Raw genomic sequence first — 25,001 nt, 5'->3', positions numbered from 1 at the left:
AGTCACACGACACATAATTTCAGTTATGAGATGAACAACTAATTTACAGCATGGTGGTTATTAATAAACTATATTATGTACTTGAGATTTACTAAGAAAGTAATTTTTTTAAGTTTATTTATTTTTGAGAGAAAGAGAAAGAGGGAGAGAGAGAGCAAGCAGAGGAGGGACAGAGAGAAAGGGAGAGAGAGTATCCCAAGCAGGCTCCATACTGTCAGCACAGAGCCCAGTGCAGGGCTTGAACTCACAAACTGAAAGATCATGACCTGAGCCAAAATCAAGAGTTGGATGCTTAGCTGACTGAGTCATCCAGGTGCCCTCTAGGAAAGTAAATCTTAATTGTTTTCACCTCACACCCAAAAAATAACTGTGGATGTGTTAATTAACTTGGTTGTAATCATTTTACAACACACACACACACACACACACACACATATATATATAAAATCATCACATTGTACACCTTAAAAAATCACATCATAAACCTAAATATATGTGATTTTTATTTGTCAGCCATATCTCAGTGAAGGTGGAGGGAAAGGAGGACTGAAGTAGGAATGAGCACACTCTGTTGTTGGGAGTATAGAAATGAAACAGAATGATGAGTATCCATTCATTCCACAACTTGTATTAAAAGACTAGTACAACAAGCAAAAGGGAGAAATGGTATGCAAGGCAGACAGCATGGTCCTGTGCTCTCTCTTCCATCCATACATTTATGTATCTACCCATTTCATAAGTAGTTATTGAGTGACTACTCTGTGCCAAGCATTGGGGACATAATGGTGGCATCAAACGAGAGCCCTAGGGTCACAAGGAAACACAAATCTAAAGAAACCTAATCCTGACCCTTGCTGTGTACTAAATTCTGTCGTGGACCTCAGATCTGGCACAGTTTCCAGTCCTGGTTTTTCCTTGTGTGCTCAGCTGTCATGCCATTTGTGATGTGGAACTGACCCCGGCTCTGGGGAATTTATTTAAGGAATTATTATAGAGACTAAGGTAGGTGGCAGTGGGAACCTGGATTAGGCTAGAAGTACCAAGGTTGGATAAGGGGCATTTCAAAACAAAGAATTCACCTAGATTTGACTGTTGATAAGATTTTGACAGAGATCTACAATCCGTGAGATGCCTGCATGGTTTTTTGCCTGCTAAGAGGAAGCATGTTAATGCACAAGTCAAATAGAGAAGTTATGAGGAGAAATTCAATGTGTCCGTCCTGTAACTATATCGGTGAAGCTAAATCTAGCGTCTCGATAGAAAATACGTTGCAGACATATTGGTCAGTCCACCCTAGCACAAAATCAGAAGACCAGCAGGCCGTTTGTGTGTCTTTGTTCCCTGTTTAGTGACTGATTCTTTTGTGTTTGGGACCCAAGACTCGGTGCTGGCATGAAGATTATGTCTCCTGATGTATCATGAAGATAACAAAGACCTGTTATTTGTGCAAGTGATAAATGCTCTAAATACATGCCAAACTCCAGGCAGATTGGAACAGCTGGATGTTTCTGTGGGATTACACAAATGTGAACCCAGTGAGATGTTGTAAAAGGCTGCCCATCACTGGGAGGGCTATAAGGCTAGGCTCAGCTGATCTCCACACATCTGGGTCACAGGGCTTTCGTTGTTTGCTTACTTTTTACATTTGTATAAGGGGATGGATTTGTGCACATATACAGAGGGAGTGAGAGGGAAAAGGAGGTGTTTACAGATTCAAATAGGTAAAGGATGGTATATTCCAAGATATCCAGATGTTTTGCAGGATTTTAACAGTGTTTCACCAGATGTTTGAATTTGTAGGAAATTGTTGCCTGTATCTATCAGTGACATTTTCAGAATTTCCAAAGGCTGAGGAAGATCGCCTACTTTCACTAGCTAAACGTTTTTTACCTGGTGTTCAATCCTCATGCTCCAGCAGGTTCCAGCATTACAGATCTGTACTTCTTGGAGCCAAGAGGATGCAGCTCTTATATAAATTTCAAATAGGTCATGTGGTTTTTCAGAGGCATCAGGTTGGTCATTTTCTTCCAAGTTGAATAGGTGAAAATAATTAATGGGCTGGATTATTGACATGCATTGAGACATTCTTCTCCTTGTGGTTTCAATTACCAGCTTCAGTAGACTAATTTCAGATTTTATCTGAAGCAACAGTAATTATACAGGGCAAGAAAAATGTCCACCGAAATACGATCGGATAATGCTTAACACCATTGTTAGGCTTAAATCTTAACCCTAAGACAGACACCCAGGGCTTAATGCCTACATAGACCAGACTGTGTTTTATGCCTTCCTGTGGGCTCTCAAGAATGAGTCATCTAGAGAAAGCAATGAATTCTGAGAAAGCAAAATATTGAGGGGAAAATAATGGTGTCAGTTGAGTTCCACTGAGCTCGGTGCTGGATGTGGGATGTGGGAGTCAGACCTGGATTCGAGTCACCACCAGCTCAGCTGCGTATTAGCTAAATGTCCTCACTGAATGACTCAGTTCTGTGAGCTTCAGTTCCTCATTTATAACATGGAATAAATAATACCTAGCCCTGAGGATGACAGTTATGAATGATTTGATGTAAAGCTAGCCTCTTTCCAGTCTACCACCAGTAGCATAATCCATGACTCAGTGCATAAATGGACTGGCTGTGATGGACTTTGCTCTGTGTGTGTGTGTGTGTGTGTGTGTGATTTTAATTTTTCCTTAGATGGACACACGTATCTAGTGAAGTGTATATTTTTCATGATCTTGATTTTACAAATGAGAGGTCTAAAGCTCAAGAGAAAATGTGTTTGGCTCAAGCCAGTGCACCAGCATTAGAAGAAAGTGTAACACAGGGATGAAAGTCAAGGTTGCAGGCCAGACAACCTGAGTCTGGAATCCTCACTTCTCCACTGTCAAGTTGGGCTGTTTGTTTATATCTTGGGCAATTTAATTAATGTCTTTGTGCCTCAGATACCTATAAGACCTGGTAAGAAAGAGGATAATAGCAAGATCTACCTCCTAGAATATTAAGTGAGCTGATGAATAGAAAATGTCTAGTGTGGTGTTCCACACATGGTAAGCACTCAGTAGATGTGACTGTTATTAGTAGAACCAGGACCTGGTTCTACTGGACCTAAATGCTATGCTATTTCCATCTCAATGCCCTGTCTTCCAAGGAGTCAATTCTGGGTTTGAGTATGCTTTTTGCACTTCTAGGGCTTTTTGAGGAAAGGGACAAGCACTGTCCTGTCTATCAGGTATGATTCAAATACGTAACTACCTGAAGATAGGAAGATGGGTCAGATAACCTCTAATGACCTGGTGTTCCCAAGAATACTAGATCTGTGTTCCATATCTAGAGTCAGTAATCCTCACTGGTTTCCCTGGAGCTCAGGCATTTTGTGGTCCCCTAGAGGTAGCAGAGAACAAGAGTAGGCTTTTGGATCAGAAAGTCTGATCTTATAAATTACCATAAATGTTACTATACTCAAGACAATATGGCAGTGATACAGAAATAGACAAATATGTAGAACGGTCTCAAAAGTCGAGAGGCAAATGTGATCTATACCAAAACCTAATATATAATCAAAGTAACATTCATTTTGGTGGAGAAAGAGGACTTATTTAATGAATAATGCTGGCATTATTTACTTTCTACCTGGGAAAAATCTTAGACCACTGTCATAGCATATGCAGATTCATTTCTGATAGATTTTAAAAGTCAAAAATTGTAATGATAAAATTTTTGTTTGTTTTTAGTGTTTACTTATTTTTGGGAGAGAGAGAGTGAGTATGAATGGGGGAGTGGCAGAAAGAGAGGGAGACACAGAATCTGAAGCAGGCTCCAGGATCCGAGCTGTCAGCACAGAGCCTGATGTGGAACTTTAACTCACAAGCCGTGAGATCATGACCTGAGCCGAAGTCAGACGCTTAACTGACTGAGCCACCCAGGTGCCATGATAAAAATTGTTTTTAATCATATAGAAAATATTTATATGATCTGCATTTGGAGATACAACCTTAAGTAACAGAGGAAGCTCAGAAACCTTGTAAAGAAATAGATCAATATAACCAACCATATAAAATTTAAAAATCCCTAAATAGCCCAACACTCGAAGTGAGGTTAAAAGCTAGGTAATAAGCTTGAAGAAAACATTTACTGTACATGACAAAGAGTAAGTGTTTCTACAGTTCAAATTACAACAAAAATTTACATGAAAAATGTAAATAACCCAGAGGAAAATGCCTGAAGAATGTGATCAGAAGAGAAATGCACATAGCTAATGAGCATAACATGCTCAACATCAGCAATGGTTAGGAAATGCAAATTAAATCAATGAGATTTCATTTTTCCCGTTAGATGTCCATAAATAAATAAATAAATAACATCCCATGCTATGGAGATTATGGGGAAGTGGACATACTCATGGCTGATAGCATAAATATTTACAGACACAGCCGGTATCCTTTAAAGGAACCTGGCAGCATCTGTTAAAGCAGGTGCCTACCGTGACTGGACAATACTACCGTTAAGGATCTTTCCTGCTGAAATGAAAGTGTTAGTGCGAAAAGTATACAAAAGCATAGTAAAATAAGATGTAAATAACCTCAATGTCTTATGTTCAGGGAAGCCTGAGAAAAGGGAGGTGCGTCCAAACTATGAGAGTTCTGTTGCCTTACATGTGAACAAGAAGCTCTAGGAAAGACTGACATGGAAGACATTCGTGGCATATTGTTACCCTAAACAAAAAGCACTTTTACAAAGAGAACCTCTCTGAATACAGGGATATGTATTTGGGTGTGTTTATGTGAGCATAGTGAAAGATGCCTGGCCAGGAGTTCACACCGATTACCTCAAGGGTGTCACCGGAAGGAAGGAGAGGGAGATGATTACCCCCTTGCTTTACACACTTGTGTATCACTTCACATGCTATCACACATGCATGCTTTTGTCTGGTTGTTTGTCTGCTTTAAAGAAAGGCACTGATCTCACATTGTAGGCACTTTACTTACTAGCCAAGTGACCTTGGAAAGTCACATAACCTCTTGAAGTCTTAACTTTTCACATCTATAAAATAATGATAAAAGTATCGCACAGAGTTGTGGGGAGGATTAGCAAGATAAGATACGTCAGGCTCGCTGCACAGAGATTATGGTGCATGATCAGCAGACGCGGACTCCCTCTTCCTTCCTTTCTCCTCACCCTCAAGGTATATGTTTTCAGAAGTGCAAGCCAGTCCCCACACCGGAACCAAGTGCAAATGGGCAGATGAAGATGCAATGCACACAATTAATCCAGCAACTTCCAAAAGCCAAATAAAAATGGTTTTCTTTGGAGTTAAAGCCACTGTGGATGATTCATATCACTTCTCGGTCCCCCCATTCATCCAGACATGGAGAGTTCTGGATTCGGGGAATAATTGCACATGGCGCGTTCCGGGTGTGACAGGAAGTGGCCAATCCTATGATCTAGACAGCTCCCTGTTCTGAATCCAGGGTGGGTTGTGTGGGCATCTGAAAGCTGCCTCTCCCCCACCCCCCATTCTGCCTTTTCCATCTCCAGAATGCTGCAGTGGTGCGTCTAGTATGGGTAGCCACACACCATCCTCCCCCATCCCCTCGCCCAGCTCTTTCTCCAATACTCTTTGAATACTTATAAAAAACACATGATGCTAGACCTTTGATAAACGTGTTCTCACTTAATCTTCCCAGCCCCTCTGTGAAGTAACTATCACCCCCATTTTACAAATGGAGAAACTAAGACTACAGAAATTTAGCCACAGACTCAAGGTTCCATGGTGAGGATATGGCAGCTCGTGATCTTTCTCCTCTGCAATACTAACCACCCCCCCAAGTTGGACAAGTTAGATGACCCAGTGGCTTAACTCTCCTTGCATAATAGTTATTTAGATTCCAGTGATAGTCTGTCTTGATTGCTAGGAATGTCAAGTTTCTCTGAGGAAAAACTTTAGACTTTTAACTAGTTATAAGATTTTTGTGGCTTGTAACCTCTATTCGTACTTGCCGGCTGAACTCAAATATCCCCTCTATTAGGAAGGCTTATCTGAACACTTGAGAAAAGGGTCAAGGTCAGGGTCACTTAAGCCTTAATATGGACACACCTTAATTACAACACTTACCATGTTTTATTATAATTATTTCTTAGTTTGCCTATCTTCCCACCATATGGGATATACTTAGGAGTGGCACATTTTTTAAAAATCTGACTCATTGGGGATATTTCATTAGTTTGAAAATGAATGCACAACCTAATGATTATGTGTTAAGTATATGTGTTACTCACAACCCCTGAAAGGTCCCCAAGTGAGAAAATGGGAAGCCCTAGTTAGACACTCTTTACGTAGTATGAATCAGAGTCCCAGCAAAGGAAGAAGAATCCAGAAGCAAAAGAGTTATTCAAATGCTATTCCTCCTATGAAATAAATCTGAAATCAGAAAGGGGCCAAAAGCCTGCAGCAGTGGGTATTTTAAACATGCTTATTAATAATGGCTCAAAGTGGAGATTTATTACAGTTGAGAATAGGGAAAGGGACAGTAAATCAGCATTGGTGAAGAAAAGAGCAAGGGAAAGATAGGAGTTCTTATTTAAAATGTATTCATATGCTTTATAACACTGAAATAGAGACAGCTATATTGAAGTAGAAGGCTTTATTTGTAGGATTGAATTCGCCAAAGATACGTTTTATGCCAGTATTCATTTTCCCAGCTTTCATTTGCTTTCTTTTGGCCGAAAAGTTGGGGGCCTTAGTTTATTGCTTGAAAGCAAGAAAAGATTGCCTTAGCCAAGTCTCTTCATGAAAATATTCCTTGCTTCGAGTGGTGACTTCTAAAGTGCTAGTTGGATCCCAGGAAAATGCTATTTTATTGGCACATATGTTGAAGAGAATAGTTTTTAAAACATTCAATTAGTTCTGCCTTTGAGACAGAATTTAAACCTATCTAAAGCAGTAGGATTAAATTCACGTAAAAACCCAACTGTTGCTTGGGAACCAATCCTTTCCCCACTCAAACTACCCTAAGGATAATCAAGCTCACATGTGGCTGTATTCCAGCCAAGGCAGCAGATACATGCTTTTAATTCATCAATCAGACCTCGGTACTCCCTGGCCTAAAAACTCTCAGTGGCTTTCTAATACATTCGAGTAAAATACAAACTCCTCACTGTGGTCAGCAGAGCTCTGGAACGTCTGTGCCTTGTCTCGACAGCCAGCCTCCTCTCCTCCAGCTTTTTTTTTTTTTTTCTTTTTCTCATCTGGTTCATCAGGTTTGTTAACTGGCTTCCTCTGGGTTCCTTGAACACATCAGGCTCTTCTCTGTCAACACCAGTGCCGCTTCTCTGCCTAAGACCCACTTTTCTCTGCCAGTCTTCAGGAACAACTCTTCTCAGTCCTTCCAGAGAAATTATCCCTGGCCATTCTAGGTTATCTCCCTATCCATGCTTTATTCTGTAATCCATTACCATCTTAATTGTCTCTGCATGGAAGTCATCAGAAGTGCTAATGACACAGATAAACAAGGTCTCCCATATTCCCCACTAGACTGGAAGACCCCTAAGAGCGTGAGCTGTTTGAGCTGTTTCCGTTAGTCGCTAACTACCCACGACTGCTAACAGTGCCTGGCCTGTAATAGGTCCCCAGCAAATATTTGCTGCACGAATTCTCACTGTCAAGCCTGAAGCCTGACATGTTATAGGCTGTCAGTAAACACTTTTTTAGTGAGTTTGTCTTGTTCCCATAGGATTTAGCAAATTCACATAAGCCGCATAAATTAATTCCAAGTGCCCAACTCCCTGCCCGCGACAGCACGGTCTCTGCAAATTCTGCTAAGATGAAAAATAAAAAGAGGACAGATGAATGAAGGAGATGCCTAAGACTAACCTTCTAGGATTAAAAAAAAAAAAAAAGTCCCAGGACAAATTTTAACTCTCAATATCAGCCTTGATTCCTCTGGTTCCTTGCTCTCCTGATCTATTTCTTGTTTTGGTGAGAACTTTTTCGTTATTGTATGGGAGTTACCATGATGTGTTAATAAACTAAACTGGGGCTTTTTTGGTTCACTGGTTTTGAACGAGCAGCTGATAGGTTTTGCTTTGGGTTTTCCAAGGCTCATGTTTTAAGCAGCTGAAATCCCAGTCTTTCATAGCTCGCTGGACCCTGAGCCAAGAGACTGCTTGGGATTTGTGGTTTATGGTAACAATACAGCATTGCCATGGGGAGATGTTTTGGCAAAATAACACATGGTCGTGATGCAGCAGTTAAGTGCCATCATTTGGGCTCTGCAGAAATTAATTTGCAAAAACATCCCGGTCTGTTGTGTGTTCTAGTTTATATGTAAATTAGAAGATTGTGTGAAAAGGATGGCCCGAATGATGCCATTCAATTTCAGACCACTTGTCCATTAATTGGTTAGAGTGATTCTCACTCAGTTTTCTTTTATGTACATTTACATTATTTTCTTAATAAGGTGTACAGTCAAGCTAGAAAAAGACACAGCATTAGCCAATAAGTCATAATAACTGATGCTTTTAAAGTATGATGGAAAGTCTGCAAATTTGAGTCACGGGGACAGTCATGGAAACTAAGAGAAAAAGAATTCTGTAGCGGTTCTCTAAATTCGGAAGTAGAAGCTGTGCCATAGTATCCTGCAATGCAGTTCTGCTCCCAGGGGTGACATGGGGTGTTTATTAACCTGAAGGATCAATAACATGGAGGATGGTTAAGTGTCCGAATGCTGGGGATAATGGTCTGCACAAATCCAGAGGGAGAGTTTCTGACTCTAACGCTTGAAGCCTTAGTTCACATGTCCAGCCTTGTTCTTCAGGTAAAGTGTGCTGGCTTACTCCCATGCCCCAATAAGCATAAGGGATCCCAATAAGGGATCTCCATGCCCTCCTGTCTCCAGAGCCTTCCTCCTAATGCATTTCCCTAGAACCTAGATTACACCACATTTGCAGACATTTGAGTTGATCCTTTTGGTACCTGAGTTCCCTGGACTGGTTTTGACACCTTCATTATTGTCCCAACACCAAACACTGATTCTAAGAGCATTGGCTTCTTTCATTGGACTGTAGAACCTGGCCCAGTCCAGCTGGGCCCAGGACACAACCCCTGGAGCCTCTCTTCATGAGCGGTCATCCCCATTAGATTTCCTTGGGGCCCTGCAGATGAGACCCAAGCTCATCCGCTCTTTCCTGGATTGAAGCCTTTTTTTTTTTTTCCTAACACAGTCATAGATATATGGCTTTTTTTTTGCTTTTAACATTTATTTATTTTTGAGAGGAAGAGCAGCAGAGGGGGGGGGGGACAGAGGATTTGAAGCGGGCTCTGTGCTGATAGCACAGAGCCCAATGCAGGGCTCGAACTCATGAACCATGAGATCATAACCGGAGCTGAAGTCGGACGTTTAACAGACTTTTGAGCCACCCAAGCACTCCCCTGTATGGCTTTTTAAAAATCCTAATTTTATTTGGGATGGTTGACATTCAAAGCAGTTTGATTTGAACCTTGGCACTTGAAATGTATTTTAACTAGCAAATGGGCACTGATGTTACTTTTGATTTACCAAAAAAGAAAGGGTAGCAAAGTCTACAGTTGGCCATGGCAACAATTAACTCTGAAACTCTCTGGCTACAGTAATATGCCCTCCTATGGAGCCTGCTGGGAAGGAAGGGAGGTGGAGAAGCACCAGGAATCCTGAGACCCAGGCATTGGTCCTTACTTTGTTCCCCCCTGCCTCTCCCTTGGCTGCGTGGCCTCGGGTTGAGGACGTCACCCTCTGCTGTTTAGTCCTTGATTTCGTGAATGTGTTTAGGCCAGATGATCTCTAACATGGCTTCTGTTTCTGAAAGACAATGAATCCACGGCTGATTTCAAGTGAGCGGTCCAGTGGGGAACAAACGCAGGTACCCCTTCAGGAGCGGAGCAGGGGCGAGCGCCTGCCAGCCTCCCAGCCTCCAAGCCATTCCTCAATTGTCTGAGCAGGTGGTTAGAACCAGACACTTAGGCCTTGATGGTGAAGTGGGAATATAAAACCCTGAAACTGTTTGTCATAAAGAATGCTATGCCCAATAAAAGCAAAGGCAGATGTTCGCATAAAGTTTTTGTTGTTTATGTTTTTGTGGGGGTGCTTTTGGGGTGGGAGGTTTGTTAGGAAGGCAAAGCAGCACCTGCCCACACGTGCTGCCATCTATTAGCAGTCTCGCAGTCCATTTATAGGGTTGGAATTATTTTTGTTAATGATTTTCATGGGAATAGATGAAATGCACTGTGTGCTATAGCTGTAACTACATTTATTGTGCAGCTGCCTTCCAGGGGAAGCCCCCCACACATCGTAGGTGGCCCGACTGTCCAAGAGGCTCTGGTCTCACAGAGTGTTAAAAATAAAAGGGGGCTGTATTCATTTCCTACTGTGGCTGTAATAAGTAATCACAACTTAGGGACTTAACACATCACAAATTTATCATCTTACAGTTCAGGGGATGAGGGAGCCCCAAATGAGTCTTATGGGGTTAAAACCAGGGTCAGCATGCCGGTGGTTCCTTCTGGAGGCTCTAGGGGAAGAATCTGTTGCTTCATCAGTTCCAGCTTTTGGAAGTCACCTTAGCTCCTGTCCTCTTCCTCCACCTTCCATGCCAGTATCTTCTTTCCTCTCTGACTCTCTTTCCATCCCTAGAGCTTTTCTCTAAATCTTTGACCCTCCTGCCCCTCTCTCTTAAAAAAGATCCTTTTGATTACATTGGGCCCACCCAGACAATCAAGGATAATCATCTCAGTACCCTTAACTTAATCATTTCTGCACAGCACCATTGCCTATGGAAGGTAACATATTAGGATGTGGACATCTTTGAAGGAGGGCCATTATTCAGCCTACCACACAGACTGTAGAGACCAACCAAAGCCCAAGGGATAAATGCCTTATCTAAAGTCACACAACTGATCTGTCGCAGTGCCATGGCTATATCCCTGGAATCCCCACAGCTTCCACGTTGATGTGCATCGCTGACAAAGATAGGTGGGAGCAGGCACTGAGGGAGGTTTTATTTTCATAATAAACTGGAAATGATTGAGGAATAAATATAGGATTTTTGGTGATTTAAAAATAGTTTAGAGAAGACTTCTGTTTATATATTTTTTAAATACATGTTTAATTCAAGAGCTTCCTTAAATATTATAATTTGGCTAGGGCATGGTACTTTCTAAAGATGTTAAGTGACTTGCAGCTATAATAGAACTTAAATAATAAGGGGAAATGAAAGTGCCAAGGAACACACATACAGGTTCTTCTTTCTACTCCACCTTCTTCTCTTTTACCCCTCTTACTCTGGCCATGGCTGCCATTTTGAAAATCAGTTATAGCTGGAAAACCAGTTCAAGCTCTTTAAACTAAAGGGAATGGAACCAGCAGATATGCTCATTGAATGGGTTAAGCCAAATTAGATATTTTCCTTATTTCACAAGGAACCTCACCTTATTTTGGTGTTGAAACAGGCTTCTAAGAATCTGAGGAACTTGTTTTTGGCTTTCCTCCCACTTCTGCCCAACAATGGCCTGTAACAAATAAAAGGTTCATAGAGTTTTGGATTTCAGTGGTACTAGACGTGCCATCCAGCCCAATTCTTCTCCTGAATTATGGGTCTCTTATAGGCTATCTTTGGCAAGTATTTACCATACTCCTCTCTTGCCTCAATTTTCTCCATCTGTGACATGAGAAGGAATGATGGCTACCGTAAATTAAAGGCTGAATTAAACTTGAGCTCCTGAGAGGACAGGTGCATCTGGGAGGGTCGTGACTTGGTTGTTAGGTTCATCTTCTCTAGGAATCACTCCCGAACTCCACTTGCGCTGCTTCGGGTTCAGTGCCCTCACCTAGAGATCTATAACCCACTTGCCTCATCCTACAGCCACCCACCACCACAGTGTGATAATTGTTCTTGTACGTAACTCCCTTCCTCTAAATTCAGCCTAACCCAGGGCTGAACATGCACCAGGAGCTTACTGTAGTGTTGATGGACGCTGCGGGTGGATGAGCGAATGATGACCATATAATCTCAAGGCCACGTAGAGATGGATCCAGAGCCTCAGTGGAAATACTGAGCTGGGGGTGGGGGGTTGGGCAGGAAAAGGCTGAAGATATAGTCTGTGATCTTCCATGACATGAAATTAGTAACTGGCTCCCCACTGCTCTGCTGACTTTCATAAACAGAAGAAAATAACTGGAAATTGCCATAGAAATTTATTTCTGTCAATGTTTTAATGTGATACTGAAGAGGAGTAGACATTTCCCCTTTGGATATTTGGACTCAGTACTCCCAAGTCATTTTTCTCTTCCTATCAAGTGAATGCATTCTTGAGCTGCTGGTACATTAGGTTAGTGACACAGTGCTGGACTAAACAAAGACAGAGTCATGTTGCTGAGCTCCTGTCTGGCATTGATTGGGGTCATAAAAGTAATTCACTCCCTCAGTTTGGTTTCGACAACCCACAGAATACATAATACCTTGCATATGTCGAATGCTACTTTCTTTGAAAAGCTTTCAATACCTACTATATAGGACAAGGTTGATTCCCACATCATTCCTGCCACACAGAAAAGAGGAGCATCAGCTCAGGAATTACTAAAACTCTGGTGTACCTCCACATGAAAAGATGATGCAGGTGGACTGTGCTGTCTTCCCATTAAGGTGTTAATGCCAACTGTACTCATCCAAGAGGCCACAAGGTGAATGGATCTGACACAAAAAAATCTGAAGGTGGACCTTAGAGAAATTGACCAAGATCCAAGTCAGGAAAATACCATAGCAACACCCAGGGGTCTTTATGGGTGGGAAACATTAGGTGTCTGTCTCTGATGTCACCCTTTTTGTGCCATGGCCCTTTTGCATTGTTTCTCAAACCTTCCACCTGGACTAATCCTACAATTGTTTGTTTGTTTGTTTCTAGTTCCTTCTTTCTGGGGATTGGTGAACTCAGCTTGGAACCTTTGCTCTGTGGGTAAACGGCAGTCGCCAGTCAACATAGAGACCAGTCACATGATCTTCGACCCCTTTCTGACGCCCCTTCGTATCAATACTGGGGGCAGGAAGGTAAGCAGCCATGTTGCTTCCATTTTGAAGTTGAGGGCACCGAGAGATGCCGATTCTGAAAGCTGGTCTTACAGGTCTCCTTCTCTGTGATGAGTTTGTCTTTCCACCTAGGAGTGAAATCAAAGACCTCAGGCTTACTGCCAACAAGTATAATTATGTCTAAATTGTACTTTCTCTCTCTAGCTGGTCAAACCCTCATGCTTCTCTAATTACTTTGTACCCCCTGGAGGTTGCCGGAGGCCCTATCCCTCAGTACCCCATGAAGGTCAGAAAGCAGTGTTGCTTCCCAAGCATATCACACTGGGAAAATCTCTCCTCTCAGAAACCTCTTTACTGGGGCTTCTTTTAACTTCAACAAAGTGAAAGAATAATTTGTTTAACAAAAGTAAAATCAGATATTTATCATTTTGGAAAGAAAAACAAACAAAAATCACCTTAGATGATTTATAAGAAAATCAATAATTAATCTTCCTAGGGGCATCTTGCTGGCTAAGAATCCTAACTTCTGCACAGAAATGCTGAGTTGTGCCTTGTCATTCTCATACCAGTGTCCCTTCCCCCCCACCAACCTCCCTCGATGCACTCCGCCTTCATGTGTGGAAGGGCATGATGCCCATGGGGATCTTCTCGTCGCTGGGTTCTAGCGTTTCTCTTGTGGGCTAATTTCTTTTTGGCTACCTTTTACTGTTGAGTAGATCATTGAAAATGGAAAACACACACACACAGAAAATTGTGTTTGAAGGTGATTTAGTTATTGCGAACTCAAGAGGAATGGAAAATCGTTTTTGTCCAAGAAATTAGGATTAAAATTATGGACAACTTTGTTACTGCCGGCAGCTGATTCTCCAGGGTTTGCCTTTCTTGGGCTCTGCTCTCTACATCCGCAGCCTGTTTACCTCACTTATCATGGAATCTATAAGAATTTTTGCCCCCTTCTGATGTATTGGAATATGTTTTTTCCTATTACCTGTCACCAAAACACCAACCAACCAAACAAACAAACCCAACGTCGAATGACTTATTTAAGAGTTGTTAGTGGCTTTGACTCCAGTCACAAAGTGAGTTCTAAAGACATTGCACGTGATTGTAACTATTTCTCTATGTAGTATCTGTGTGTTATTTTAAATAGGACTTGAGAAGCATTTGTGTAGAAAAGTCCTATGTAGGTCATGTAGTTTATTGCTCTGATTCCACAAAAATTAACCTATCCAAATTATTGGTCCATTTGAAGTTTTATTTTTACAAACTCTAAAGGGAACTTAACCTGGGTTCTACACACACCTCTCTTATTCAAGTCACGAACATGGGTAGGTCCACTGACCAGTAAAGGACAAGTTGAACTTTTGAGTACTCAGTCTTTCTTTCCTTCTTGGGGAGGATGATGGAGGGAATAATTTGTGTCCTACACAGAGGGAGAAGCAGTAAAAATTCAGAATGAGGGGTGGGACCTGAGTTCCAGAAATTAGCTGAAAGGTAACCAGCAAGACTGAAGCCCAGAGACCATAGAGGTATAGGCAGGAGGAACAGATGGAAAAGGAAGATGGAGGCCAGATCTAGAGGCTGTGTGAAGGAGCTGGATCTTTTTCCTGAGTTATGGCAAACGAATGAAGCATTGTTCAGTCAAGAGCACACTGGGCACGGGATGGGAAAGGTGGCGATCTAACACAGGAATGGATACATAATTCTCACTTTCTATCAGCCCATCTTAGAGGAAAATATTGATGTGAAAGAAAAAAATAACTAATTCAAGCCTGCTTCTCCCTTAAATTTATTGGGAAAGAAGAGATGGGGGAGACAGCCTAGTGTTAAAAAGCACTCCTATGTTTTGGTTTGATATTTTTGTTGTTGTTGAAAGTGATATATATATATTTTTTTATGTTTCCAATTCAGTAAAGTGTACCTGATCCAAATCAATTTTCAAAAGCACTGGAGTTTGGAATTTTGGAAACATTTACTTTTGACGATGTAAATATTTATATCTGGCACGATTTGTGTTGTCAGCTGTTTGAAAAGCTGAGAACTGTCTGATGGTTTCCTTTGCATTAGCAAAAGGTGGAAAATAGAATAGAGATAGTAGTAGGACCAACTGGTAATGAAATGTCTACACTTGATAGACAATAGCTAAATCACGTTTGCAAGCTTTTTGAAGGTGGTGTTTAATGAGTTGGAGACTTATTTTGGAATGAGTATTCAAATGACTGCTGTGAATTTAGTTTTGCCTTGAAGAAATATGTATCCAATTCAAAAGGTTTAAAGACTGGGAGGTTTTGGGCAAGGTACCACATTTTGAAGTCTGAGATCAGCTGAATATCAGCATGTTAAGTGTATCCCAGTCATTATGTGTTTTATGTCACATTTTTATCCATGAGCATTATTCTTGCTCCTGTTTAAGTGTACCTTATGCATAATAAGCCCATGAAGTACCCTTGCTGTGATCTCTGACTTGTGTTACTATGTTTGTTTTTTTTCATGTATTTGGCCTGACATAGGGTTCAGATGATGAATTACAGCTTATCTTAGCATGAGCAAGGGCTGAAATTTACCCCGAATGCAAGAATACAAAGAATGATAATAGTTACATGACAATCAAAACATATGATGTCTTGGATACAACAGAGTATATTCATTATACTTGAACAGTGATAGTTCTTCTACTTTTTAGGTTGCTTATTTTCAATGGTAATTCTTAAGCAATGTTTGGTGGTGTTTTTTTTTTTTTCTTGAAAGAGAGTATTTGTTACCCAGTTGTTTGTATCTGACACATAGGATTCTTATGGGCAAAATTTAAAATGACTGTGCTTTTCAAACAATACTCACTTGGGGCTCCTGGGTGGCTCAGTCAGTTAAGCGTCTGACGTCAGCTCAGGTCATGATCTCACAGTCTGTGAGTTCGAGCCCCGCATCGGGCTCTGTGCTGACAGCTGAGAGCCTGGAGCCTGCTTCAGATTCTGTGTCTCCCTCTCTCTCTGCCCCTCCACTGCTCATGCTCTGTCTCTCTCTGTCTCAAAAATAAATAATAACATTAAAAAAGTGTTTAAAAAAAACAATACTCACTTAAGTTTAGGTTGCATATGGACATAACAATTTTACCTTGGAATCCATCTCCCACCCTTGACCCCCATTCAACTTAATTCCCAACAGTCTAAACAGTTTTTTAAAATCTTGGAGATAATTAATCTATTCTAGATGAAGCTCCTGAGTCAACTCAGGAATCAGAGTGGGCGGGTGGAGATAATTCTTCCCTCACGATCTCAGATCATTTAACACCCTATATGTAGGAAATTGGATTATGATGTGTTTTTAAGCTGGGTTCAAGCCTGATTGACTGTTTTAAAGATGGACACCCTTGGTAGTCAATGGGCATGTACAGATTCACATGTGGTCTTTTTCCCCCACACCAAAGTGAGTGTACAATATGTGTTTGTGTATTAATTTTCATGTGCTATTCACGTAAGTCAGCTTCTTGGTAATTTGCATACAACAGTGTAAAGTGTGAATGTTATTCACAGCAAAATCTGAGTGGTTGGCTTGATCATTTTGGGGGTGCAGAAATTCCTCTAGATATGTGCCTGGAGTATTCTCTGACACAGGTGAGTGCTGGAGGGTTTCTGGATTAAGAGGTGGGGTTAGCCTTCATGGAAGACGTGGTTTGTAGTAAAAGAAGAAAACACGTATTAAAACTGAGTCAAAAATCACTTGCCGATCCTGCCATTTTAACCAAAAATTAGTTTTGGCATTTTTCCTCACCTTTTAGCTCTTTTGATAAAATGGACATCTCAGTAGTTAGTGACATGGGAATTGCTCATGATATGTTAAATGTACAAGATAGCATCTAAAGTCATTCACTTCATGATCCCAATTTCATTTAAAAAGTACCCATGCTATGGGGCGCCTGGATGACTCAGTCATTTAAGCGTCCGACTTCGGCTCAGGTCATGATCTCAGTTTGTGAGTTCAAGCCCCGTGTCGGGCTCTGTGCTGACAGCTCAGAGCCTGGAGCTTGCTTCAGACTCTGTGTCTCCCTCTCTCTCTGCCCCTCTCCTGCTTGTGCTCTGTCTCTCAAAAATAAACAAACAAACAAACAAACAAACAAATAAATAAACCCATGCTATGCATAGAAAAGAGACCCGGATTAAATGTGATGTTGTTTTCTTTCTACTTTCCTGAAGCTTCTAGATTTTCTATGACAAGCTTGCATTAATTTAATAATCTGAAAAACACCTGTTTTTTTTTGTTTTTTTTTTTTACTTATCCTTTCAGTTTAGGCAAAGATATACTTACAGTTGGCAAATATGGCAGTTGGAATAATGCCCTCTCCTAAAGATATGCATCTCCTAATCCCCAGAACTTGTACATATGTTATCTTACATGGCACAAGGTATCTTGAAGGTGTGATTAAATTAAGCATCTTAAAATGGGAAGTCCACCTGATATCATCCAGATAGACCCATTGGAATCACAGGGTTCTTATAAGGAAAAGACAGAGAGGCAGGAGAATCCAAGGCACAGAAGGGGATGTGACAAAGGAAGCAGAGGTCAGAGTGATGTGTTGCCATGAGCCAAAGAATCTGGGCAGCCTCTAGAAGCTTGAAAAGGGCAAAGAAACAGATTCTTCCCTATAGTCTCCAGAAGGAACACAGCCCTGCTAAAACCTGGATTTTAGCCCAGCAAAACTGATTTTTTACCTCTGACTTCCAGAATGTAAGATGACCCAGAATATAAGGCAGGATTAATTGCTAGCCCATGCCACCCACTGGGATGGATCTGAGGACTAAAGACCTCAGCTGCACTTCTCTCCACCCCCACTTATGCCAGGCTCCCTCTAGGGAGAAGTCACAGACCAAGACAAGACTGTTGACTCAGTCTGCATAAGCCAGCCTCCAGGCCACAGAGCAAGGTGAAGGCAGATTGGAAGGGGCAAACAGATAACATCCAACACAAGGCTATACATTTTATCTATGTGACCATTTCCAAATTTCCCATTAAATGAATATGAGGTAATAAAACTCATCATTACCTATCAAATTAGGTATAAATGTCTCGGCCTGGCATTCACAGTCCTTGTAAGATGGCCCCAGATCTCCCCTCCAGAGCCTTATTCCTCTTGCATGTTATGTCTATGTTTTGTTCTCAGTGAGATTGTAATACTTTTTTTTTTTTTTAATTGACTGTATCTCACCTTCCCCTGTGCTTTGGACACAACATAACCCTTCACCTGATGTACCTCTGTACCTTAGCAATCCCCATCCCTACCTTTTTATTATTCAACCTCTCTGGTACCAGTGTTACCTCCTCCATGATACTCCTCTTGATCTCTTTAGTGGATGGTGAAATCTCTCATCATTTGACTTCTTAAGTAACTTGCTTGTATTTCTTTTAGGACCTAACCTTGGCCTATAGTATATTAGTTTTACTTGCCTTGTCTCCCTGTCTTCAATTAAGGGCTCCTCATGATAAATGTGGTTTCATATTTTCATTTTATATCTGTGGGGTTATCTGTGACAGTGCTGGCTGATTTGAACTGAACCGAGATTATCTTTGATTACCAAACAAATGGTTTATGTGGACTTAGTTAAAAGTTGCTTTGACTCAAGGCAGGAAAAATATGAGCAAGTCCCATGATGAAGAGTAACCTTGCTATCAACAGAATCTGTCATTAGAAACTAATTTTCAGTTATAGTACTTTTCCTGAAATATGTTGAGAAAAATAATGACTGTGGATTGGTTTGGTGCCTAAAATCTTATCACTTCTCTATTTTTAAATTTCTCCATGAACCTGATAGGAAAATATAGTTGACCACAATTAATCATTGCAGTTCATGGCATGTCTACATTTGCTACGCTAAGAAACCTTTTATGAGTGAGGCATTTATGTTCCTTCAAGGACTTTGAGATATATTAGGGGAGAAAATACAGATATACAGAAGTTAAATCATAGTAACTGATTTAAATAACTATTTGAGATAATAGTGGAAGAGATACTAAGGCAGCAGTGAAATGATTAATTAGCAAATCAGTCATTTTGACGTTACTATTTAATGGTGGTAAGAAGTTGGGTTGGCCAAACCAGACTTTATGGAGGTGCTAGAATGTGAGCTAGCATGGAAAGATAGGTAGAATGAAATACTGTTTGCAGAAGGGTCTTTAAATGTTAAATGTTCTGGCTCCACGTGTGAAAGATTACAGAAATACAAGGATAGATCCATTTTGCCATCTAAATGGGTTACAGTGGTGCTGGTTTTTATTGGATAACTGATATTAAACTTTCATAGGTAAGTATTCCTTCCCATTTGGAACTCATTAGCTATCTTTAAGTACCATGGGTCTTTTTATACTGAAGCTCTGGTGTGAAAATGATACACATAATTTCACATAGGCTTCTGGGATAGAGCAGATTTGTAAGAGCTGATGAAGAAGTGAATGTAATTCTTACTCATTTGTATTTTGTGGCTTGATAAATTTCTTGACTTGCCACATTGATAATATCCTTTCTCAGAAGGAGGCAATAAAGGGTCTCTTTATATGGATCTAAAGCAGCTTGGTGGTATGGAATGGACAATAAAATTCTAGAGGAAAGTGGGTGTATTATCTTAGAAAATACGGTAGCTAATATTAAAAAAAAAAAAAAGCTAATAACTGTTGTCAGACATAGATCCTAAACCTTCAAAAGGTGAATTTTTGTAATATAGTTAGAATAGATGTGATCTCTTTGCCTCACGGAAGGTAACTCTAGAGGATTGAGAAGCTCTTAACAATGAAATTATGGTAACAAAATTACAAATGATGATACCAAATAAAGGAAGTGGTAGTGACTAAAGATACTGGTATGGTGGTTCAGGGAGTTTTGCCAAAAATATGTGTTAAAATGGCATCTAAAAGATGTAAGTGAAAGGGCTTATAGTCACAGAGGGGGACAAAAGTGGAAGGAATCTTTGAAAATGGTTTAAGGGAGAATAAGGCCCAGAATGAGTGTAGGATTGCAGAGCAGGAAGGTTTTTTAAAGTTACAGTTAGAGGAAGCAAGGACATTAAGACAATGTTGACCTTGGGGCACCTGGGTGACTTGGTTAGGCGTCCAAACTCTTGATTTTGGCTCAGGTCATGATTTCACGGTTCATGACTTCCAGTCCTGAGACAGGCTCCATGCTGACAGAACAGAGCCTGCTTGGGATTCTCTCCGCCCCCCCTCCCCTGAACTCACTCTCTCTCTCTCAAAAATAAATAAACTTAAAAAAAAATAAGACAACGCAGACCTTCGTTTGGGGGAGGATAGATGTCCACAGATGTTCTGCTTTGGGTTTAGATTTTAGGTTTATCACCAACCACCTAGATAGGAGAAACCTAACCTCTCGGAGCTTTAGTTCCCTCTCCTGTAAAAGAGAGGTTGTAACAGTACCCCTCTTGCAGGGCTGGGATGAAGGGAAGTACATGGAATAGCGAACCTATTAGGCAGGTTATAAGCAAGTTATGGGGCCAGTGGCTGGCAGAGGAGATACACCACAATTGTTAACTACTGTCTTCATCCATTCAGGCTGCTGTAACCAACTGTCAGTGACTGGGTGGCTTCTAAAGAAGGGAAATTTATCTCTCACAGTGTTGGCGGCTGGGGGGGATGTCCAAGATCAAGGCACTGGCATGGTTGCCTGCTGGCATCTTCCTTCTTGCTGAGTCCTCACATGCTGAAGGGACCAGGAAGCTCTGTGGGGCCTCTTTTATAGTGGCTCCAATCCTGATCACGAGGGCTCTGCCCTTATAACCTAATCACCTCCCAAAGACCCCTCCTCTTATTACCACCACCTTAGGGGTTAAGATTCGAACATACGAACTTTGCGGGGGACGCCAACATTCAAACCATGGCAGCGACCATCAGACATGTTGTGGCTGTTAGCGAGAAAACACAACTTAACTCCCACTTGGGTTTCTCTGTCAAAGAATCTCATACTCACTTTAAAATCTGTAACATATATGCCAAGAGGTAAAGTGGACGGCAAACTAAAAATCCCAAACCACCTCGCCAGTGCCCCCTGTCCAAAAGTTTGAAACTCGGGAGGCATAAAGGTAAAGCTTTCCTCTCAGGTGTATGTTTATAAATAGCTGCACAGATTCAGGCTGGGCTGCATTTGTTGTTAAATCGCTACATGCGAAATGGTAGAGGAAGTTACTGGATAATGTGTGCAGCATGCGTAAATAGCACGGGGAAGATACCAGGAGACAAATTCAACCTAATTACATAGTACATAAGGTACTGCTCCACGATAAGTGAGGTCACTGTCCTGTAATCACCTTCAGCGAGAAGAGACTATCTGGGATATTACGGTCGGATCCCTCCGTGCTGATGGCTAGAATAACTAATGGAAAAATGTTGACAAAGTGCAGAAGGAGACGCAGGAAAGAGTGATGAGAAGAAGCAGACATTCTGTATATTCTCTGTTCAATTCTCTTTCTGTTTCTCTCTCTCTCTCTCTCTCTCTCTCTCTCTCTCTCTCTCTCTGAAAGGACGGTATTTGAAGGTAAATTACAGGTGGCTTCTAACAGTACCTGTCCCGTGCAGCCTCAGACACAGAGAACCAGTGCTGGTGTCTGGAAATGGCTTGGACCAGACTTTATTTCAAAGTGTGGAGGGTGAATGACCTCCCTGTGTTTCGCTGAGAACCCCCAGCACAGAAAGAGTTGCGGCAGGCTCCCAGGTCCACTGGCTGTGGTGGAAAAGCTCCAGCATCAGAGGGGAGCCTCGACCTGGTCCGGAATCCTCTTCCCATCTGGCAACTATGAATAATGGTTAGCCGGGCACGTGGAATATGTTTCTTTGAGGCTGACCCCCGAAATGCGGATTTAGCTAGGATGTACACCCTCTCAAAGGAAAGCTCCCTTTAAAGCCCTAGCGTTGGTTTGGAACTAACCTGCCTTCTCGTCTTTCTCATCCACTATCAAAATTACTCCTCAGAGTTTTGAATAGAGGACTCTTTCTCCTTTGGGATATCTTGCTCTGAATAGCTAGGATGGGGGAATGTTCCAAGAAAGGACTTTGATTCAAGATAAAGAAAATGAGGCCAAGGTAATTGTGTTTATGCTCAGAGCAGAGCGTTTCGCAGGCAGTGGCAGGTTCAGTGCGCGGTGCTGAAGAGTGATGAGAGATAAGCAAAATGCAAGAGACTGACGCTGTCTTGAAAGTTGGAAACGGGCTCGGGGCTAAGGCGCTCTGTGGTTGGTTTCTGGCTCTCCTGCACTGTCGCCCAGCTTAGAGCGAGGCTCAGGACTGCTGCTCACTCTCTTGGCCGCTGCTTGTAATGTGTCCCTCTTGACATCACGCAGAAAATCAATGCAGTCATTAGGCAAGCCTTTGAAGGAAGCACCTGGATGCTGGCTTTAGTAGTTTATAAATATATCTGGTTCTGTCTCATTCTTTATTCCTCTGGTGAGTATTAGAAAAGTCTTTGCTTTCCTTTCCTGATTCTTGGTCTTCCCTGACCACCCCCTCTCTCCTCATTTACATTTCTCTTCTCTGTCACTCTGACTTGCTCTCCTACCCTTTGCTCCCCTCCCCAGTCTCCTTTCTCCAGTTCACCTTGCCCCATTTCTCTGTCCCCCTTTCCTTTCCTCCCTCCTTCCTCCTGGTTGGGTACAGGTGACTGAGGGACGACCTGTGTGCCTTCTCTCCTCTGCATCAGAGTGGAATAGGGACTCCCCTTTCACACATTTTAGAAGGACTGACGGTTCTCTGATCTGGGCAGGAACACTTAAATAAGAGAAAATTCAAGTTATCTGGGGACTGAGTCCAATTTTTTATGAGAATATGAAGGGAATTAAGTCAAGATGCCTAATGAATTTACAGGCAAATGAATTTCTAGAAGGAATTATTTCTTCCAGGAATTTCATGGGTGTTAACCACATGGTAGTTTAGTTTTCTGGTTAATTGATTCCACAGATGAAACCAACAGGCATTTTACAAATTAACTGTCCTTCCAAAAATAGATGACAAAGTGTCTTATTTGCATATGCTGCTTGGAACTCAGCTCTCTTGCCATTCACCTAAAAATGGGGGAGAAGAGCAGGAGAAAAGGGAAAGACATGACCTAATTTTTACAGACCTCTCCCAGCTTGCCTCATCTTTCAAACATTCCAGAAGTGTCTCCATCACAGTCAAGGAGATAAAACTGATAGAACACCTGGGCGATATAGAAACAGTTGTATACCCAAGAGAAGTTCTGGATTTTGATATTAAAAAGTCTGCTATCAGTTGTGTATTCTATCCAGGAAGGCTCTGTCTACTCCAGGTAAGCCTTTTCATTTGACTGCATAAACTGGCCAGGCTCCTCCTACCTGAACTTCCAAGACCTTGAGTCCTGTTAAAGGGCTCTATCGTTGCCTAGAAACCAGGTACCTTTGGTCTGAAAATAAAAACAAATAATAATTTCCCCATCACTGCAGGGGAAAAAAGCAAAGCAGATTCTGTTTGAAGGACTTAAGAAAATACAAATTTTCTTCTTAGTTCTGCTTTTCTGAAGCAAAAGAACTACATTAAAACCAGAAAACTAGAATAAAAGGTCTGAATTGGGGAGTGTAAGCATCGTGAGCCATTGAACATATGAGCAACTACAGACTTCTAATTTTTCTTATGAAAATTTAATATCCTATAGAAACAACTTTATTAATGTTGCCTGAAGGATTAAGAATAATTCATCAATCCATTTCTTTCCAATATCTCATATTTTTATCACTTTAGAATGTCAGCATTCTAATCCCTTGTTGTGTTAGGGCCAAGATTCAAATTGTGCAAAATGTTAAGAGTAGCCATTTCATTCTTCCATTTCCCCACCTCCCCACCCCAGTGTTGTAGTTTGCTTGTTTGTTTGTTTTTATTTTGTATTTATTTTGAATTTTTTTAATGTTTATTTATGAGAGAGAGAGAGAGAGAGAGAGAGAGAGAGAGAGAGTGTACATGCGAGCCTGAGTGGGGGAGGGTCAGAGAGAGAGGGAGACACAGAATCCCAAGCAGGCTCCAGGCTCTGAGCTGTCAGCACAGAGCCTGACGCGGGGCTCAAACTCATGAACCGTGAGATCATGACCCGAGCCAAAATCAAGAATTGGACGCTCAACCAACTGAGCCACCCCCCAGGCACCCCCACCCGCCACCACCACAGTGTGTAGTTACATAAGATGAGTACGCGCGGAGATCAAATAAGGAGCATAATGCCATATTGAATGCTGGAAATTTGCAAAGATGGTGGATTTCAGGTGTTCTCACCAACAATAAGAAAATGCTAACTCTGAGTAGATGGAAACGTTAGTTTGACTGTGGTAATCATTTCACTCTCTATCTATCTGTCTATCTATATCAAATCATCATGTTGCACACCTTAACTATATACAATTTTTATTAAAAAGATAAATAAAAAATTTTAAGAGATTAGCTGGCTCAGCCTGGCATCTGTTTTTCTTTTTTTTTTTTTTTCATACAATAAACCCAGTGTCTATTCAGTAAGGTATTTCATTTTGTTAATGTGAGCCTTACCTACTTCAGGTTCTGAACAGATCCTTTTCCTGTGTTTACTAAGCTCTTCATCCGACGTGACACTTAATATAACATTAGTCATTGGCCGTTAGCCCTGAAACCCACATGCTCTAACCATGTACAAAACATATTTACCTATGATATCATATGATGTCATGATATCATATGATATCATATGATGAAGGTGCATGATTTCCAAGGAGTGAAAACATACACACCCACACAGTTTGGTGTGTCAGAGTCAATAGAAACCTGTCAACGTGGCAGCATCTCACCTGCCTGAAAATATCTCCTCCTACCTTCGTATCTCAGAGAGGCCTCACATCACATTCTAGGGAGCAGAGATATTTCTTAATTTGCATTTCCTCTGAAATATTCAGAAAACATATTTTTTTAGTTGAGAGAAAGCAAGTC

General features: G+C 41.3%; 1 protein-coding gene across 2 annotated transcripts in view; it reads left to right on the top strand.

The window, feature by feature from the left end:
- Positions 1 to 25,001, top strand: part of CA10 (carbonic anhydrase 10) — a 488,094-nt gene that overhangs the window by 197,015 nt on the left and 266,078 nt on the right. For both annotated transcript variants that reach the window (XM_049636447.1, XM_049636446.1), the window contains exon 3: positions 12,934 to 13,076. In XM_049636447.1, coding sequence (XP_049492404.1) covers positions 12,934 to 13,076 — 143 coding nt within the window. The remainder of the gene's footprint in view (positions 1 to 12,933; positions 13,077 to 25,001) is intronic.

The sequence above is a fragment of the Panthera uncia genome, chromosome E1 (genome assembly GCF_023721935.1).
Source record: "Panthera uncia isolate 11264 chromosome E1, Puncia_PCG_1.0, whole genome shotgun sequence".
In the NCBI taxonomy this organism is placed as follows: Eukaryota; Metazoa; Chordata; class Mammalia; order Carnivora; family Felidae; genus Panthera; species Panthera uncia.
The sequence above is the reverse complement of the archived record's forward strand: the minus strand, read 5'-3'. Positions and strand labels throughout refer to the sequence as shown.